The sequence below is a fragment of the Euleptes europaea genome, chromosome 14 (genome assembly GCF_029931775.1).
Source record: "Euleptes europaea isolate rEulEur1 chromosome 14, rEulEur1.hap1, whole genome shotgun sequence".
Lineage (NCBI taxonomy): Eukaryota > Metazoa > Chordata > Lepidosauria > Squamata > Sphaerodactylidae > Euleptes > Euleptes europaea.
This window is the reverse complement of record NC_079325.1, coordinates 42,305,678-42,324,965: the sequence shown is the minus strand read 5'-3', so window position 1 is coordinate 42,324,965 and position 19,288 is coordinate 42,305,678. Positions and strand designations below refer to the sequence as shown.

General features: G+C 45.5%; 1 protein-coding gene across 1 annotated transcript in view; it reads right to left on the bottom strand.

The window, feature by feature from the left end:
- Nucleotides 1–19,288, bottom strand: part of C5 (complement C5) — a 78,037-nt gene that overhangs the window by 19,824 nt on the left and 38,925 nt on the right. The window contains exons 16-27 of the mRNA XM_056860498.1: nt 18,566–18,631; nt 17,267–17,470; nt 16,431–16,518; nt 13,871–13,947; nt 13,028–13,167; nt 10,819–11,049; nt 7,892–7,952; nt 6,066–6,155; nt 4,592–4,804; nt 1,909–1,984; nt 713–872; nt 288–383 (exon numbers count right to left, since the gene is read on the bottom strand). Coding sequence (XP_056716476.1) covers nt 288–383; nt 713–872; nt 1,909–1,984; nt 4,592–4,804; nt 6,066–6,155; nt 7,892–7,952; nt 10,819–11,049; nt 13,028–13,167; nt 13,871–13,947; nt 16,431–16,518; nt 17,267–17,470; nt 18,566–18,631 — 1,502 coding nt within the window. The remainder of the gene's footprint in view (nt 1–287; nt 384–712; nt 873–1,908; nt 1,985–4,591; nt 4,805–6,065; nt 6,156–7,891; nt 7,953–10,818; nt 11,050–13,027; nt 13,168–13,870; nt 13,948–16,430; nt 16,519–17,266; nt 17,471–18,565; nt 18,632–19,288) is intronic.

Below are 19,288 nucleotides of genomic sequence, written 5' to 3'. Positions count from 1 at the left end.
CCCTCCTCAGGCTCCGCCCCAAAAATCTCCCGTCGGTGGCGAAAAGGGACCTGGCAACCCTACCACTCCTCCACATGAAGCCCCATCTATCTCACAGGGGGTGTCTGTTGTGGGGAGGGGAAGGGAAGGTGATTGTAAGCCGGTTTGATTCTTCCTTAAGTGGTAGAGAAAGTCGGCATAAAAAAACCTATCTCTTCTTCTTCCTCCTCTTCTAGATGAATTTATAGAGCAGTACAAAAAACATGGCAATAGAGATGCTAATCAGAAGAAGGATGGGTCACACTCACCTGGAGCGGGCACAAGTTGATTGCCTTTTCAAATCCAATCAAAGAGAATGCCGTGAGATATAAAGTCTTTTCTCGCTCTTCTTTAGGCAACGTACCCTTTAAAAAATAAGAAAAAGTCAAAGGACAGGTAAAAAATACTACCCCCGCATATGTGGAGCTTCTGGACAGGCAAGTTTCACTTCAATGGAAGTAACACTTTCCTGTGCATTAATCTTTGCGTGGGCAAGTCTATCTCCTCCACTGGAGGGAATCAATGCCTTCTAGCCACCACAGCCTCTCTGTTGCCCCCTCCCCCAAAAGAGGCCTGCAAGAGCAATAAAGAGTCATGAATGAGTAAGGGATACATTGCGGTTCGGGCTTTTATGGCATAAGCTGGGGGCCATCCATTCTGCAAAAATGTGAAAACAAGCAGCCAATTTTCATACCTGTAGTTTTACTGGCTGGTAACTTGAAATCTCTCTGAAAGATCCGTCATCCATTTGACAGTAGTCAATCATCCATGTCAGAGAATTGCACACAGAAGCCTGCTCAACAGAAGTATATGTGCTAACTTGTCCCAAAATCCTTAGGGCAAAAGCCGTCATCCTGCCATGACAATCAACTAAAATAAGGATACTTCCTCAGTCAACCTTGGTGTTTTTTTTTAACTAGTCCTGAAGTTATTTTTTGATCAGGGGTTGGGATTCTGACAGAACCCAGGAAAAAAACTCAAGGACAAGCATAACCAGCTGTCAACGCCCCACTCCTCCCAATCAATATTTCAATTTTGACAGGAAACAAAGAAAGTCCCCAATTTATTGCCTTCGTTCTCCAATGAAAACATAAAAGTTTTCTCCCCTCCCTCATTTTATCCTCAATGAACTCTGTGAGGCAAGTAACTCCAGGAGACAGAAAGTCGTCTTGTTTGTGGGCTTCCTAGAGGCACCCAGCTGGCTTTTTAAATTAAGTGACAGGGATCCCAAGGCTACCCTGGCAGTGGCAAAATGTATCTCAGTACTTATATCCCCCAAATATTAGATTCAAAACTTTGCTGCTCAAGATCGATGGATCAAGGAGCTTCTAAGGGATAAAAGAAAGAGTTTAACACAAACCTAGCTCAGCCTTTTCGGGCCAGCTACATCTCACTCTAATAGCCCCTATCATGCAAGCATAATGCAGGGAAAAGTCATTTAATATTTTGGACGCGACAGCAGGCTCCTTCGGTCATTCACCTCTCCACACAGCAAGAGGGGCAGGAATGGGTGGCAGAGAGAGCCCATCATAGTCCCTTGCCCACTCCTGAGCACCCCCTGGGACTAGGGTTGCCAGGTCCCTCTTTGCCACTGGCAGGAGGTTTTTGGGGTGGAGCCTGAGGAGGGCGGGGTTTGGGGAGAGGAGGGACTTCAATGCCATAGAGTCCAATGGCCAAAGCAGCCATTTTCTCCAAGGGAACTGATCTCTATCGGCTAGAGATCAGTTGTAATAGCAGGAGACCTCCAGCTAGTACCTGGAGGCTGGCACCCCTACCTGGGACAACCCCTAGGAGAGAGAGGACTCATCCAAAAAGGCCTCTGGAAAGTAGTATTTGCAGCAAATCACAATTCCAAACCATTTCTTTTAGCTCCCTGGCAGTCATACTCACCAAGCACTGGACTGACCATCCTTCCACATTGTGTAAGAGAAATCTCTTTTCCGGAACGACAGGATCCTTACAATTCCTAGGAAATACATAAAGGCAGTGCTTGCAAGGGCTGCTTTGCTCGTGGCTTTCCCCCAACATTCAAATATTGTGTGTGTGTTAAGAGCCGTCAAGTCGCTTCCAACTCATGGCGAATTATTACAAAAGCATAAGTTTAATTTTTTTGTCTCGGAACAAGGTGAAAGTAAGGGAGCCTCGAGGCTGCAGGCAGGGCCAGCATCCGTTTCAGGAACGCCAAGGCTCCACTTGGAGGCTCTCCGCAAGAGGAGGATATGTTTGGCTGCTGCAATTTTCATAGCCACAGGAGTTTCAACGAGGCCGGAGCTGCAACCGTGGTCCACTGCCGAAGCCTTTCAGTCGCTTAGGTCCAAGGGACGGCAAAAGCGCAGCTGCAGAGGAAGCCAGTGGCCTGCGGCAGACGTGGCAAGTCAGCAGCAAAGCAAGGCGGCCTCCCTTCTCAGGAACAAGTTGCCCAAACAGAACAAGTGCAGCAGATCTTGGAAGCTTTACATCAGGCAATGGCATGGAACTGGCACTTCAGCATCACCTGGTTGCCTCAAGCTGGCAGATACTTGTCTGTGATGTTTGGATCCTAGGTGCAATTCACTTTTGTGACCATGGAATAGGGGATAAGCCTCATGGCATATGTGAATATGGAATCAGTACCTGAACTGCTGGGCTCATGTTTACAACCAAATTAACACAGAACAAGTTCTTATATAAATATTGCAAATTCTATAGTATACCACAACAAATATAACATATCCAAGATTACAATAATACAAAATACACAATACAAAATACAATTTTTCCAATATCCAATATGGTATACAACCAACACATGCAATGTTCCTATATCCAAAAAGGTATGTATTTTTTCTTCAAGTACAACAGGTATGTATCATCTGTATATTGCATAAAATTCTTTTTAATAATTTTTCTTTTCTTTCACAGGTGTCTGGTAGAAAAGGGCTCCGTGTTTAAGAACATTGTGTGTGTGTGTAAAGTGCCGTCAAGTCGCAGCCGACTTATGGCGACCCCTTTTGGGGTTTTCATGGCAAGAGACTAACAGAGGTAGTTTGCCAGTGCCTTCCTCTGCACAGCAACCCTGGTATTCCTTGGTGGTCTCCCATCCAAATACTAACCAGGGCCGACCCTGCTTAGTTTCTGAGATCAGGCTAGCCTGGGCAATCCAGGTCAGGGCGTTTAAGCACATTAGTGTATAGCTAATTCCACATGGAGGCGTTAATTTACCCAAACTGGGGGACAATATTGACCCTTCCCCTGCATGGATATTCATAATATATGTTTTTTTTCTTCAACACACACCCATTATGAGTATTCTGTTGGCTGATTAGAATACAGGTTGATTATAATAGATTATAATACAGTCCTTCTCTGGACTGCTTGGGACCAGAAGTGGTCCATATTTCAGATCTTTCCATCTTCTGGAATATTTTGGAATTTTTGCATATACATAATGAGATATCTTGGGGATGGGACCCAAGTCTAGGCATGAAATTCATTTATGTTTTATATATACTTTATACACATAGCCTGAATGTAATTTTAAACAACATTTTTAATAACTTTGTGTACAGCAGGGATGGGGAACCTCAGGCCCGGGGGCCGTATGCGGCCCCCGAGGACATTTTTTGTGGCCCTCGGGAGCTCCGGGGCCCTGCCGCGGAGGCGCGGTGAAGGGCAGCCCTCCCTGAGGGTGTTCCTGGGGCCTCGGCTTGCGGCACCCTTTGGACCTCCTCTCGCCGACTGACGGCTGTTGCTCGGTGAGAGGAGGGGGAGGGACGCTTCCCCCAAGGCTGCCCCCTATAGCCGCAGCGTGCAGGAACGCTGGGGCACACTGTAAGCCCCTCTCGCTGCCTGTCAGCTGTTGAGCAGCGAGAGGGGGGGAAGAGGCCCGCAGCTCCCGGCGGCACAGCATTGCGCGCAGGAGACGATCGGGCTTCGGGGGGCCTTTTGTGGACTCGGGAGGGGGGAGGGCACAGAGCCTGGGGCCAGGTCGCGTGGGGCCGGCGGGTGTGTGTGTGTGTGTGTGTGGGGAGGCTTTTCTCTCCCTCTCTTTCTGTCTCTTTCTTTGTCTGTCTCCCTCCATCCTTTCTGTCTCCCCCTCTTTCCATTTCTTTCTCCCTCCCTTTTCCTCTTTCTCTGTTTTCCTTCCTTCCTCCCTTCCTCCCTTGCCGCTCGACCGTGGGCTGCGCTCCCCTGGTGCCTCGTTTGCTCGGGCCCACCGCTGGCTGCCCTCCAGGCCTTCTCTGCATGGCCTCCCCTGGGGTTGCCAACCTCCAGGTGGTGGCTGGAGACCTGGCAACCCCTAGCCTCTCTCCCCCACCGGGAGATCTACACCTGGTATGGCCCCCGAATGATGTTATAAATGTGCAAATGGCCCTTTGCAGGAAAAAGGTTCCCCACCCCTGGTGTACATTGAACCCTCAATGGTATTGCTGAGAGCCTACGGGTAATAGCTGTATGCTGGCTCAAAAGGTCTGGTTTTCGGATCAGTCCAGATATCGGATGTCTGGATAAGAGATACTGAACCTGTATCCACTTGCACATCCTACAGTGTTTCCTGGCCCCCAAGAAAACACCACTGGGAATCTCATTTTACCTTCTTTCATCCTTCTCCTCATGTTCACTCTTGAAGTGATGGTTTCAGGACCAAGCATGTCCCAGCTGCTTGTCCTTTCCAGATAGTAATATACATAAAATATTGGGATGACATTCATGAGTTCGGTTTCTGCACTTCCCTTGGGGAGGTTAGCGAGGAACTTGACCCCTTCTGGGTCGAGAGCTGCAGCGATCACTTCACCCAGAATGTTTCCTGGAAAAGGGGAATTACACCATGAAATCCTGTGTTTAGAAATTACATCCAGTGCATACCAGCCACTGATTTAAAATTAGGGATGTCTAGGGTTGCCAGGTCCGGGCTGGGAAATACCTGGAGATTTTGGAGGTGGAGCCTGAGGAGGTCAGGGTTTGGAGAAAGGAGGGACTTCAATGCCCTAGAGTCCAATTCCCAAAGTGGCCATTTTCTCCAGGGAAACTGATCTTTGTCGCCTGAAGATCAGATGTATTAGCGGGAGATCTCCAGCCACCACCTGGAGGTTGGCAACCCTAGGGATGTCCCTGAAATGCTCATCTAAATTTCTTCCTGGATTTTGGAGTTCTGAATTATTGGGTTGTGCTTCCAAAGTGGAAGTAATGCAGTCAGTAGGAGTCCTCTGTTCCTTTAAAAAAACTGTACAGATAAGTGCACGTGTGCAGTGAAACTGCTGCTTTCAGCCCCTCCATTTGTGCCTTTCTCTCCTATACATTACTGGTGCATACAGGCTGCAAAAGAGCAACAGTGATCTGATTGTATCTATGGCTACATCAAGATTCCTTTTGTGTGGTGTTTTACCAATGCACAGAGCACATGCAAGTATCAGTAAAACACTGCAAAGGAAAAGCCTTAATGCAATCACATGTACAATTATATCAAGATAGCGATTTTGGCTTCTTATCAATACACAATTGAGCATCAGAGAGGTAAAGATGATAAAAATGAACTGAAGACTGAACTAGAATGCACACATGCTCCAACAGCAGAATTAGTTTCAGAAATTCTCGTGGTTAAATGAGAGTTAAGGAGAAGTGGCGCAGAGTGGAAAGCTGCAGTACTGCAGTCCAAGCTCTGCTCATGACCTGAGTTGGATCCCAACAGGAGTTGGTTTCAGGTAGCCAGCTCAAAGTTGACTCAGCCTTCCATCCTTCCGAGGTCGGTAAAATGAGGACCCAGCTTGCTGGGGGTAAAGGGAAGATGACTGGGGAAGGCACTGGCAAACCACCCCGTAAACAAAGTCTGCCTTGGAAACGTCGGGGTGTGACGTCACCCCATGGGTCAGGAATGACCCTGTGCTTGCACAGGGGACCTTTACCTTAAGGAGAAGTGATACTTAGTGAAGAACAAAATTCTTGAACCTTGAAGGGATGGAATGAGGGTGATATGCTCATTCTTTCAAATGAGAGATATGAAAATCTGCCAAGGGCTGAATTGAGAAAAAACACAGCAGTTAAATAAAACACTGTATCCTCCATATTACCTTTTATACTCACAGTCCTGTCAACTTTTGTTTTAGGGACCATATTTGTTGGCATCCTGTGCTGAAATTCCTGCTGTCTGTTCACTGTGCCTATTATTGAAAATATAAAAGAAAACGTACAACAATATTTATGTCAGTACATAATTTCCTTAGCTCTTTTAATATTGATGCTTTCTATCTATCACATGTTTATTCCACCCTTCCTCCAAGGAGTTTCAGGTAGTATAAATGGTTCTCCCCCCAAAAAAACACACCAAGGAATTCATTTTAAAAGTTTGTATCTAACTTTGATTTCAAAAGACAGCTTATAGTAAATAGTTATAAAAACAGACATAATTATAACATTTGCATAATGCTGTTTTTATGCCTCGCTTGGGATTTATGATGCTTAATCCCTGGCTAGGTTTTATGATTAGTTGTTATTCATTTTCATGTTTGTTTTATTGTATGAACACATCTTGCCTTTTTTAAAACAATTTCATTGGCTACCAGTTTATTTCCAAGTTCAATACAAGATGCTGATCATGACATTTAAAGCCCTTCGTGGCCTAGGACCCACTTATCTAAAGGGCTGTCTCTCCCCATATGCCCTCATATGCCAGCTATGGTCTTCAGTTTGCCACCTTCTGGGTGTTACTGGCCCAGCTTCCATGGCAGAGTGGGGAATTCAAACTTGGAGTCTCCCACATCCTAGTCCAGTAGGGGAGGGGCCGTGGCTCAGTGGTAGAGCATCGGCTTGGCATGCAGAAGGTCCCAGGTTCAATCCACGGAATTTCCAGTTAAAGGGGCTAGGCAGGTAGGTGATGTGAAAGACCTCCACCTGAGACCCTGGAGGGCCACTGCCGGTCTGAGTGGACAATACTGACTTTGATGGACCAAGGGTCTGATTCAGTATAAGGCAGCTTCATGTGTTCAACCAGTATACTACATTGGCTCTCAGTGTAGAGAAGGGGTCCAAAGCACAGTTCCCGTGGCCGCCATGGTGCCCAACCACACCTTACCTGGTGCCCTCCAAGTGTTTTCAGAAAGTGGGAGGGGCCAGATGGGACTCTTGCCCTGCATAGCTTCTGATTGGCCATTGCAAATCTGATTGGCTGTACAGATTAACATGACATTGCTTTGGTGGCAGCTGCCCCCACAGTGTTTATATTATATTATAATACCACAGTGTTGGTATTATTCTGTCTCTCACTTCTCTTTCACAGTGTACTCTTTAAATTACCCCTCTTCTTCCCAACACTTAGACATCCTCTGTTTGTGTATGTGGCTCGGTCTCCCATGTCTAGGGTTGCCAAACTCCAGGTAATAGCAGAAGATCTCCCGCTATTACAACTGATCTCCAGCCGATAGAGATCAGCTCACCTGGAGAAAATGACCGATTTGGCCATTGGACTCTGTGGCATTTAAGTCCCTCCCAAACCCCGCCCTCCTCAGGCTCCGCCCCAAAAATCTCCCGTCGATAGTGAAGAGGGACCTGGCAACCCTACCCATGCCAGCCATTTTGTGGTTGCGCCCACCACCCTGTGTCAGAATTCCAAAGGTGCCTGCAGGCTCCAAAAGGTTGGGGACCATGGTGTAGGGGATCAGACACATGAAGTATTAAGGCAGGCAACAGTAAAGTAGAGATGGGCTGTTAGAAGTAGTGAAGTAGCAGCAATCTAGAGGGATCAGTATGCTAAAGGGTGACAATAGTTTTATATCTGATTTACAGTCACCTAACTGTGGGTTTATATTCCAACAGCATCATAATGCACACAATGCCAATTCTTATCTAAACTAGCAGTGTGAAACAATTAAGCCAGAAGAGAAGACTTCACTTGCCATACCATAAACACCTTGTGGGTCCAGAGTGCGGCCTTCATAAATTTCCTTTCGAATGCCTTCTGGCTAAAACCCAAGAATTGTGGGGGGGGGGAGGAATATAATTATTCAGCACTTCTGTTTATACATTTCTTTCTAAAACTATAGAAATAATTTTAAACCACTATAGTTGTACACCTATTGCACACACCACCTGTTTTGAGGTCAAAATTCCTGGGTTTCAATTGTACCAACTGAATGAAACAATTATAGTGGTCTTTTATGCATGGCTGTTTCACTCACCGTCACCCCTCCGACGTCTTTGGGTCTTTGTGTTGGTTATGCATGCCGTTTCCGACCGCCAGAGGTCGCCTCGCTCTCCCCCTGACTTTCCCTGTGTTTTGCCCTTGTTTTCAAGTTTGAAATAAAACAGGTCTCTGAAAATGTGGGCAAAATGCGGGGAAAGGCAGTTGGAGAGCGAGGCGACTTTTGACGGTTGGAAATGACATGCATAATCAACACAAAGACCCGCAAGTGGTAGGAGGGGTGATGGCGAGTGAAACAGCCATGCATAAAAGACTAGTGTTAAACAATGGACAGTACAAGTTAACAAGAAACAAAAATACTGTAAAAATCGTCAGGTAGCACAGAGATTGCAAAAGCAGGAACAGGAAGCAGTGAATGCCATTCTTCTGCCTCCATATTGGTGCTAACTGAAAAATTAATCATAAAACTTGGTATGAGCTTTGAAACCTTTGTGAGAGCAGAAAGGTGGGGTATGAATTTTGTAAAAATAAAAAACAAAATAAATAGAACCCAGCTCCAAAGTTTAACCGAGTTTTAAAACGTAAAAAAAGAAAAACATGATGGTATCTCAAAATAGTATCTTTTTTTTTTTTGAAATTATATCTGGTCTGCCTTTCGAAAGGAATTTTTCTGATCGTATGAAGGGCTGCAAAAAGAGACAGATGGTTTGGTGAAGTGTCAGATTAGGATCTGGGAGACCTCAGGTTCGAATCTCCACCCTGCCATGGAAGATTCCTGGGTGACCTTGGGCCAGTCACACAATCCCAGCCTAACCTACCTCTCAGGATTGGCGTGAGGATAAAATGAAGGAGAAAAGAATGATGTCAATAGCTTTGGGTCCCCAATGGCAGAAAGCCAATGAAATAAATAAACTGCAGCAGTGAGCTGTAATAATTCAGTCCCTCTGCTCTGCAAGCTGCTGACCCTGGTAGAAAGTCTCACATGTGCTCTTCTCTACATTGCTCAGTTTGTACACAAACATGGAATGGGATTCACAAATGAAGTTCACTGACATTATTATAGTTCTACAAGGAGGGGTGTACAAATTTGAAATACACAAATTGAGACAGGAAAAACTAGTTCTACAAAGGAAAGGGCGCACCTCGCCTTGAGAAAACCAAGGGGAGAAAGGATGAGACTCTTCAGATATCTGAAGGGAAGTCATATTGAAAAGGGCTTTATTGCTGCAGAGGGCAGACCTGAAAGAGAGAGAGAGAGGGTGGCCCAGGGTCACCCAGCAAACTTCATTCATAACACAGACAACCAAAATAATTAGGGGACTAGAGCAACTGTCCTATGGGGAGCGGTTAAGACGCTTAGGGCTGTTTAGCTTGGAAAGAAGGCGGCTGAGGGGAGACATGATAGAGGTCTATAAAATTATGCATGGCTTGGAGAGAGTGGACAGGGAGAAGCTTTTCTCCCTCTTCCATAATACTAGGACGCGAGGTCATCTGTTGAAGCTGGAGGGTGACAGATTCAAAACAGATAAAAGGAAGTATTTTTTCACACAACGCATAGTTAAATTGTGGAACTCCCTGCCCCAAAATGTGGTGACGGCTGCCAACTTGGAAGGCTTTAAGAGGGGAGTGGACATTTTCATGGAGGAGAGGGCTATCCATGGCTACTAGTCAAAATGACTACTGGTCATGATGCATACCTATTCTCTCCAGAATCAGAGGAGCATGCCTATTATATTAGGTGTGGTGGAACACAGGCAGGAGGGTGCTGCTGCAGTCGTCTTGTTTGTGGGCTTCCTAGAGGCACCTGGTTGGCCACTGTGTGAACAGACTGCTGGACTTGATGGGCCTTGGTCTGATCCAGCAGGGCCTTTCTTCTGTTCTTATGTTCTTAGAGAACCTTTGTATCATATTTGCCTCTCTGGAGTAAATATACAGGACAAACTGACGTTCCATGGGGTTATTTTAGGTCAGGGAATTATCTTGAAGAGAGGGAAGGCTTGTTGCTCCTTTCATCACACTTCCAATCCAACTTTCCATCCCGCTTGTTGATTATTTAACCTGGAACCTCCCATCATCTCATCTCGGTTTGGCCAGCCAGCATGGTGTAGTGATTACAGTATCGGACTAGGATCTGGGAGACCTTAGGTTCGAATCCCTACTCTGCCAAAGAAGCTTGCTGGGTGACCTTGGTGGGAGGTTTTTTGGGTGGAGCCTGAGGAGGGTGGGATTTGGGGAGGGGAGGGGCTTCAATGCCATAGAGTCCAATTGCCAAAGCAGCCATTTTCACCAGATGATCTGATCTCTATTGGCTGGAGATCAGTTGTAATAGCAGGAGGTCGCCAGCTAGTACCTGGAGGTTGGCAACCCTAACTATATGGGAATAACAAGTTTCTACTATGCAGATGTTGTAAGGATAGAAAGATAATGTGCAACACTTTAAGCATTCAAAAAGTGTTAGATAATCCTAAAGTGTGTGTGTGTGTGGGGGGGGAATCTGCCAAAAGGAGTTGGTAGCAGCACATGGGACATAAGGTGGTGGGTGGCAAGCAGAAATCACATTTGACTGTAGCTGCTAAACCAGGGCGTGTTTATGTAATGCTTATGCACAATTTGTCAATCGTTATTTACTCTGGCTGAACACATGCGGCAAGAGGACAGGGCTTTGAAGTAAAGGAGTCTGATCTTACCACGACTCTTATGGTTCTCACGACGGTTTCGCTGTTAAACTCGCTTAGGAGTGTAAGGTTGACAGTGTGGAGACCTATCTCCAGTGGGAGAATCTTGAATGATACCGAAGCGACAGAAGAGCCTTCGATTGCCGCCTTGTGACCGCACTTGGTGATCTGTATGCCGTGCTGATTCCTGGGAGAGCCTTTGAACAGGCAAATCCCTTCACCGACCGACATCTGAGCGCAAAACTGAAACGTGAACCAGAATGAGAACATTTCATTCAGCTGGATCACTAACATGCTACCGAAAAGGAAAACCTCAAAAGGGATTTAAAAGAATAATTCCTTAACAGGTCCCCATGTGTTTAAAAACCATCTCAACTTTGCGAGTCTCTTGCAAACTCTTTCTGCTGACTGAGAGAGCTTCTTTCAAGAAGTTCACAGGTTCCCTTGCAAAGGAACCTCTGATGAACAGATCATTCTTGAAATGCATCAGGATATATTAAAGACTTATTACCTTTTGAGGTTGATGCAAATAACCATATTGTTGTAACCAGGGATCAATTATAGATCTTCTAAATTCCTCATAGAGTTCACAATATAATAGAATATGTGACAAGGACTCCTCTGCTCTTGCTGTACATGCACATTTTCTCATCTCTCTGGGTTGGTTTAGAGATCAACCCAGAAGAACAGTCGAAGGGAGGGCATCAAAACGTGCTCTAGAGAATGCCCAACTCAGTTGGGGTAAAGTAATATTGGAAAGGTATGGAGCTGTGACTTTGCCACCACCAGATAATAAATTCTTATATACCCCAGAAAGTTGTGCAATCTCCGACTGGAGCTCCATATCACTCAAGTGTTGGTGGACCATGGCTTTTGCTCTGTTTCTGCTTGAAGATAAAAACCCTGCTATATCTTACGATGTAGCTAAATTTTGCTGGAAGGCCATTATTAAAAGGAATGATCAAAACAGAAAGGGTTATACTATTGGTGACATATCAGATGACGAGTGAAGGGTGAAACAACGCACAATATATAATGTACAATATTTATCTGGTACCCTGTCATGTTGATGGTGTGTTTGATCTGTTTGTTTTTGGTTGTTCTGCTGTATTTTTGTTTTCCCTTTTTATTGTTGTTTTTACCAGTGTTGTATTGGTACTTGCACTGCTCTGTTATTTTGTGCCGGCCAATGGCACCTTTTGAGGTATGTATGTACTTTTTGAGGTTTTCCTCCTATTTTGTCTCCTGCCCCCCTCACTGGAGCAAAGCTGCTCTCAAACGTCTCAGCGTGTTTGAATCTTCACCGGATGTTCAATATGAATAGCCAGTTAAAGTTGTCTTGAGTATCTGACCTCAAGATTCATCTGAATATATTCAATGCTCTTTGGCAGTTTGCATACTAAGGCAGGGGTGGGGAACGTCAGGCCCAGGGGCCGTTTAAGGCCCGCAAAATCATTTCGGCTGGTCGAGGGTCCTGGCAGATCTCTAGCTCAGAAGGATCTAAGACTAGTGATCTGCCCCCTCCCGCGGACAGGAATAGCCTCTATTCAAGGCAGGTGTGAGTTTGTTTTGCTGAGAAAAGGAACCTTTTCCCCCCCTTGCAGAAGAGTCGTTAGCTATGGAGCTGCTAGGACCGCCCAAGAAACGGTGTTAACCCTTTCCCACCCAGGCCGTGGAGAAACGTATTCCCTCTGTACTACAAGAGGGCTGGGGGCAGAAGGTGGGCGACTGCGCCACTGGTTGGATGCCTGCCTGCTTGCCCGTTGGGGTGGTGTCATCTGGGGCAGCTGCCTGCTTGGGCGGCTAATTTTTAAGTTGATAATTATGTATGGCCCGCGAATGATGTTATAAATATCCAAACGGCCCTTGGTGGAAAAAAGGTTCCCCACCCCCTGTACTAAGGTATCAAATATCTGACAACACTTCATGACTGTATACAATGGTATTTAGTATGCAACTGCTACAATTTTTGCATTTGACAGTACATGACTGTTGAGTGATTTATGAGTTTTATATTTAAGAACTGCCAGACCCGAAAGGTATCAAAAGAAATCTAAAGCATTCACATCTCAGATCTGGAGGTAAAGGTTCAAATCCATAGTAACAGATTCATGTTTGAGATGTTGCATTTCAGTTCTGAATAGCAAGAGTTGAAACACTGGCATGCATAGAACCTTTAATTAAAGCATTCCCGGTAACATTTCCGGTTAAAGAGGCTTACCCTCGTTCTCATATTTCTGTAATTGTAAATCGATCCCCTCAATTCAATTTGTTCTCCACGGACAACAGAGTAAGGAATATTCACACTTAAGAAAATGTCTTTGACTACCTCCACTTGAAGAGCATCAGCAACACATATCCCTGTGTAAAAGGAACATTAAAAATATTCTCAGTATTTACAAAGGATTTTGAAGGAGAAGAAGAAGGAGAAGAAGGAGGAGAAGAAGGAGAACCGGCTTACAATCACCTTCCCTTCCCCTCCCCACAACATACACCTTGTGCGGTAGGTGGGGCTGAGAGAACTCTAACAGAACTGTGACTGGCCCAAGGTCACCCAGCGGGCTTCGTGTGTAGGAGTGGGGAAACAAATCCAGTTCACCAGATTAGCATCTGCCGCTCATGTGGAGGAGTGAGGAATCAAACCCGGTTCTCCAGATCAGAGTCCACCACTCCAAACCTCTGCTCTTAAACACTACACCACCCTGGCTCTCCTATGTGACCAGTGAAAGCAGCAAGCAAGTATGGGCCCATGCTGAGGCCCAAATTAGTTTATGAGCATGGTACTATGGTTGGGGGCAAGAGCCAAGTACAGAGGACTCAGACTGCTGCCAATTGCAGGAGCTGATGTTGCATAACCCAACCCTTCTCTGAGTGCTTTGGGTAGAAGACAGTGACGGACTTAGGCCATATGGTTCTTGCTTTATACCCCAGGTTCCCGTGGCTGCAGTGAACATCTCACGCCTCTCTCTTTTTTTTAAGTGTTCTGCCTCCTTCCCCCATTGATTCATTTTATGTGCAGGGTCTCACTTGGTCCCCAAAAACAAATTAGGACTTATTTACATACCTTTATCTGATATGCCAACACCCTGTATTTCCCATGTGGTGAGAGAATCAGGAAGGGTCACAGGAAGAGCCTTCGAGCTGCATAAAGGGTTTTTACAAAAAGTGAATAACTGAGATACTTTCTGCCTCATTACTATTTTCTCATTGGTGGCATCAGAGAACTAGTTTACATATTCTATCCAGGAAGCTTAACTCTGGCTTAGTGTGATGTCTGAACTGTCAGACTATACTTTCTGAGAGGTCAGCAAACCAGAATCAGAAACAATGGTTTGAAGTGGGCTTTCAAACTACGGTTGGTGAAAAGTAGGGTTTAGTGTGATGCTTGAATTGACAAACCAAAGATGTTTAAATCTTTGGAAGATACGGTATCTAGGGAATGGGCCACTGGGCAGGTGAAAAATTAAAGCAGACAGCTGTAACCACAATTTGTTTCCTTGCTGGAACTTCAGATCATGTGGTGCTATGTGCCTCTTTCTAAGTGCCCTGACTAAACGTTTAAACCGCTTAAATTTGACTTTATGCTTTTAAGGGTTCTGCTGATAATATCTGTGTGGATATTTTTACTGGTAATACATAGAATCTAAGTGGTTCTGTTACAAAATTAATATACAGGTCTCTTGGTTCTTGTAGGTTATCCGGGCTGTGTGACTGTGGTCTTGGTATTTTCTTTCCTGACGTTTTGCCAGCAGCTGTGGCAGGCATCTTCAGAGGAGTAACACTGAAGGACAGTGTCTCTCAGTGTCAAGTGTGTAGGAAGAGTAATATATAGTCAGAAAGGGGTTGGGTTTGAGCTGAATCATTGTCCTGCAAAAAGTATCAAAGGTAATGTGCTAATCATTGTCCTGTAAGTATCAAGATAATGTGCTAATGAGGGCATGGTATGTTAATATGGAACCATTGTATCCTGGAGTGATCTGTTAATGTGTGAAATCCAAAACTAATCTGCATGGCTATCTGCATGGACTCTATGGCATTGAAGTCCCTCCCCTCTCCAAACCCTGCCCTCCTCAGGCTCCACCCCCAAAATCTCCAGGTATTTCCCAACCCAGAGCTGGCAACCCTACTTTGCTTCCTCTTGTCCCCATCTATAATATGAGGTTAACGCTAGCCTATGCTACAGGGCTGTCATAAGAGTGACAATACAGTATGTGGGAAGCACACTGAAAGTGCTCTGCATATGGTAACTATTATTATTAAACTGAAAAATAATCTTTTTTTTAGCAAGTCAAAGAGTGCCTATTATTATAGAATCATAGTGTTGGAAGGGATCACCAGAGTCATCTAGTAGTCCAACCCCCTGCACAATGCAGGAAATTCATAACTACCTCCCCCCCCCACACACACCCAGTGACCCCTACTCCATGCCCAGAAGATGGCCAAGATGCCCTCCCTCACATCATCTGCTAAAGATCCTAGAATCAGCATTGCTGACAGATGGCCATCTAACCTCTTCTTAAAAACCTCCAGGGAAGGAGAAATTACCACCTCCCAAGGAAGCATGTTCCACTGAGGAACCGCTCTGTTAGAAAATTCCTCCTAATGTCTAGATGGAAACGCTTTTGATTTAATTTCAACCCATTGTTGGGTTGATGACTCTGAATAGACAGGTGACATGTTCCTTGTGGATGTTAATTTGTTAGTTCTGATAGTTCTGCCAAGTATCCATAGAAAGCTGGAGAAGGCGGCTGCTCCTAGCTGAGGGAGGAGGGCAGGGGTGAGCATAGGGTTGCCAGGTCCCTCTTCGCCACTGGCAGGAGGTTTTTGTGGTGGAGCCTGAGGAGGGTGGGGTTTGGGGAGGTGCTTCAATGCCATAGTCCAATTGCCAAAGTGGCCATTTTCTCCAGGTGAACTGATCTCTATTGGCTGGAGATCAGTTGTAATAGCAGATCTCCAGCTAGTACCTTGAGGATGGCAACCCTAGGAATGACCCGAAAACCAGAAGTTTTGAGCTGACTTGCAGACAATTAGTACTTATGATGATTTAGCATGCCTGACTCCCCAGACAAATACTCCCTCTGGGAGTACCTACAAATGCTTTGCCTAACTGAGGGACAGAGTGCAAAATTAATAACGTCAGTGGCACTGAAATTCTTTGACAGCTTTTATCTGGATTTTAAAAGATGACCAATCGACTGGCTGACTGAATCAGTCATTCCTCTGTCTGTCCATGCTTCTGACCTTCGCTTTAAAACCCACTGGTTGAAATTACCTCAATTAAAATTAATTTCAGCCTCTTACCTATGCAATTTTCCTGAGCCAAAATGGCCACAGAGAGCCCCTCGTTTGTCTCTTAGGAACATGGCATGGGAGGGAAGGCTGAAACCTCTTTCCTTCTTGCACCATATCCCCAAGCCACATCAGGCCTTGGAGTGCTTGGGAATGTTATTTCCCAGAGGCCACTTCTGTCCAACAGATGCCCCAACCCAGCTTGTGGCAAATGCCACGTCTAGCTTGGCCCTAGGACTACTAGGAAAACAGTAAGCAGCCTCAGCTCTGTAAAGAGGGCGATTCCGAACTACAGCTGAAGTTGAAATGATAGAATCTTACATGCAATACCGTACCTAGAAACTTGGTGGACTTCCCAGAGCCAGCTTTCAGGAAAATAGCTTCGGATTGCCGGTTCATCCACATCTAAGAAAGCTTCAATTTCTGGGGGGAGAAAGATTAAAAAAAATGTCTGCCAGATAAGTCAGCCAGCCAGCCATATGCAGCATCTTCAAATATCACTTTCTATGCTGACCAGTCCCATTGTTGGGTTGATGTCTCTGAATAGACAGGTGACATGTTCCTTGTGGATGTTAAGTTGTTAGTTCTGATAGTTCTGCCAAGTATCCATAGAAAGCTGGAAAAGGCGGCTGCTCCTAGCTGAGGGAGAGGGCAGGGGTGAGCATAGGGTTGCCAGGTCCCTCTTCGCCATTGGCAGGAGGTTTTTGTGGTGGAGCCTGAGGAGGGTGGGGTTTGGGGAGGTGCTTCAATGCCATAGAGTCCAATTGCCAAAGTGGCCATTTTCTCCAGGTGAACTGATCTCTATTGGCTGGAGATCAGTTGTAATAGCAGATCTCCAGCTAGTACCTTGAGGATGGCAACCCTAGGAATGACCCGAAAACCAGAAGTTTTGAGCTGACTTGCAGACAATTAGTACTTATGATGATTTAGCATGCCTGACTCCCTGGACAAATATTTCCTCTGCTTTGCCTAACTGAGGGACAGAGTGCAAAATTAATAACGTCAGTGGCACTGAAATTCTTCGACAGCTTTTATCTGGATTTTAAAAGACGACCAATCGACTGGCTGACTGAATCAGTCATTCCTCTATCTGTCCATGCTTCTGACCATCGCTTTAAAACCCTACAAGAAACAACTGCAGATTCCAAATTGACATTGGACCGAGACTTACGCATTCTTGCCAGCAGTAAAACTTTGTGTGGTTCAGTTTGACGTAGCTTGTTGGCGAATTCACAACAGTCCTGGAAGGCCTTTATACACACTTGTGGGACGCCCCTAATACGGCTGGCTCTTTCACTGCACGTCTGAGAGATGGGATACTCTTGTGCTCCGGATCGGCAGCACTTCTGAACTTCTTTATGTCTATAGCGAGACACTGAAATGACAGGAAGCATTCGACAGCCTGTTTTCTGTGGCACAGCAGCCTTCCTGCTAGTTATAGTTCAGCTATGAACGATGAAAAGGAATTAAGTTCACAGTGGAGGAACGAAACAGATGGGGATGAAGCCCATAACTTTAATAATCCAACAGATTAATACTGGATAAGCGAGCAAGAAAAGGAACAACACAGCAAATTTATTTGACAGGCAAGTAGTAGAAACAGGGCCGAACGGACTGGCCTCATGTTTTCTGGAAGTTTATTATACTTATGTATGAACATATTAAACTATCTTATATTGTACCTGGAACTATCCACTCTTGATTAACACTCCAAGGTCTTCCCCAGGCTTCCTACCTGAGATCACTTTCCCACCCAGGCACTCACCTGACTAAAACCTGCTTAGCTTTAACTATACAGCAATATCTTTTGACTGATGCCAGTCCTCAAAAGGAGAGCATCTCATTTCCGATGCCCCCACAGCTGCTTGAGAAATCTTAACTCTTCTGAGTGTTATGGATGCCCCTTCATTCATTCTGTTGAGACACAAAGCCCACATTCTGCATCCCAAAATCCTCCACTTGTAGAAACAGGAACTTGTGAAGAAACGAAATTGGGATTAGGGAAGAACTGCTGTTTAAATTGGGAGGGGGGGACATACTGTGTGTCAATCTGGCCATGCTGGAGAATCCTCCTTTGTAGCAAGCAGAAATTCAAGGGGTGCCCGGAAGAGACACAAATATATTACACAGAATCCATAGGTGAATGACCAATGTATGCCCTGACTTGGAAGCCTAGGCTAGCCTGATCTCGTCAGATCTCAGAAGCTAAGCAGGGTTGACCCTGGCAATTATTTGGACGGGAGACCTCCAAGGAATACCAGGGTCATGACGCAGAGGCAGGCAATGGCAAACCACCTCTAAACATCTCTTGCCTTGAAAATCCCACCAGGGGTCACCATACCGGTAAATCAGACGTGACTTGACGGCCAAATAAAAAAAATTATTTTTGAAAAGCTTTTTCAAGCAAAGCTCATGGGGTATTTTCCCCCATAGGAATGCTGCTGAATAAAAAAATCTGGTAAAAAAATACCTTTTTTTTCAATTTCCTGGCTGATGGTGGACCTTAGTGATCTCACAATGGCATGACAAGCTTCATCTGTGAAAACAAACAAAGAGGAAGGCCCAACAACAATAAGAATGATTTTATAGACCAGTGTCAACAAAGTAAATATTTAGTGAGCGCTTATGAAACAAACCAGCCCCTCTTTGCTCAACAGCTGGGACTGAGAGCCACTTGCTAATACAGCCACTGGTTCCAAAGGCCAGCCTAAATGAAGCAATTACTTGGACTTTATTGGGCAGATTAATTTACGCATTTATGCACCCCACTGTGCTGTTGAGCAGGTTCGTTCCAGCCTCCCCGCCCCCCCCCCACTGATGCAATTATTACTTTTTTAACAGGACTCCATGTCCACACCCTAAATTGGGGAGACGAGCCACGTGGGCAGCACCCAGGATGTGTTTGGGGCTCCCCATCCTCCTAGGGACACGCATTCACAGCAGTCCACTTGCATGAGCAAATTATCTCTTAGTGTGACCAGGACATAACACAGTAACACATGAAGCTGCCTTATACTGAGTCAGACCCTTGGCCCATCAAACTCAGTATTGTCTACTCAGACCGGCAGCAGCTCTCCAGGGTCTCAGGCAGGGGTCTTTCACATCACCTTCCTGCCTAGTCCCTTTAACTGGAGATGCCAGGAATTGAATCGGGGACCTTCTGAATGCCAAGCAGATGCTCTACCACTGAGCC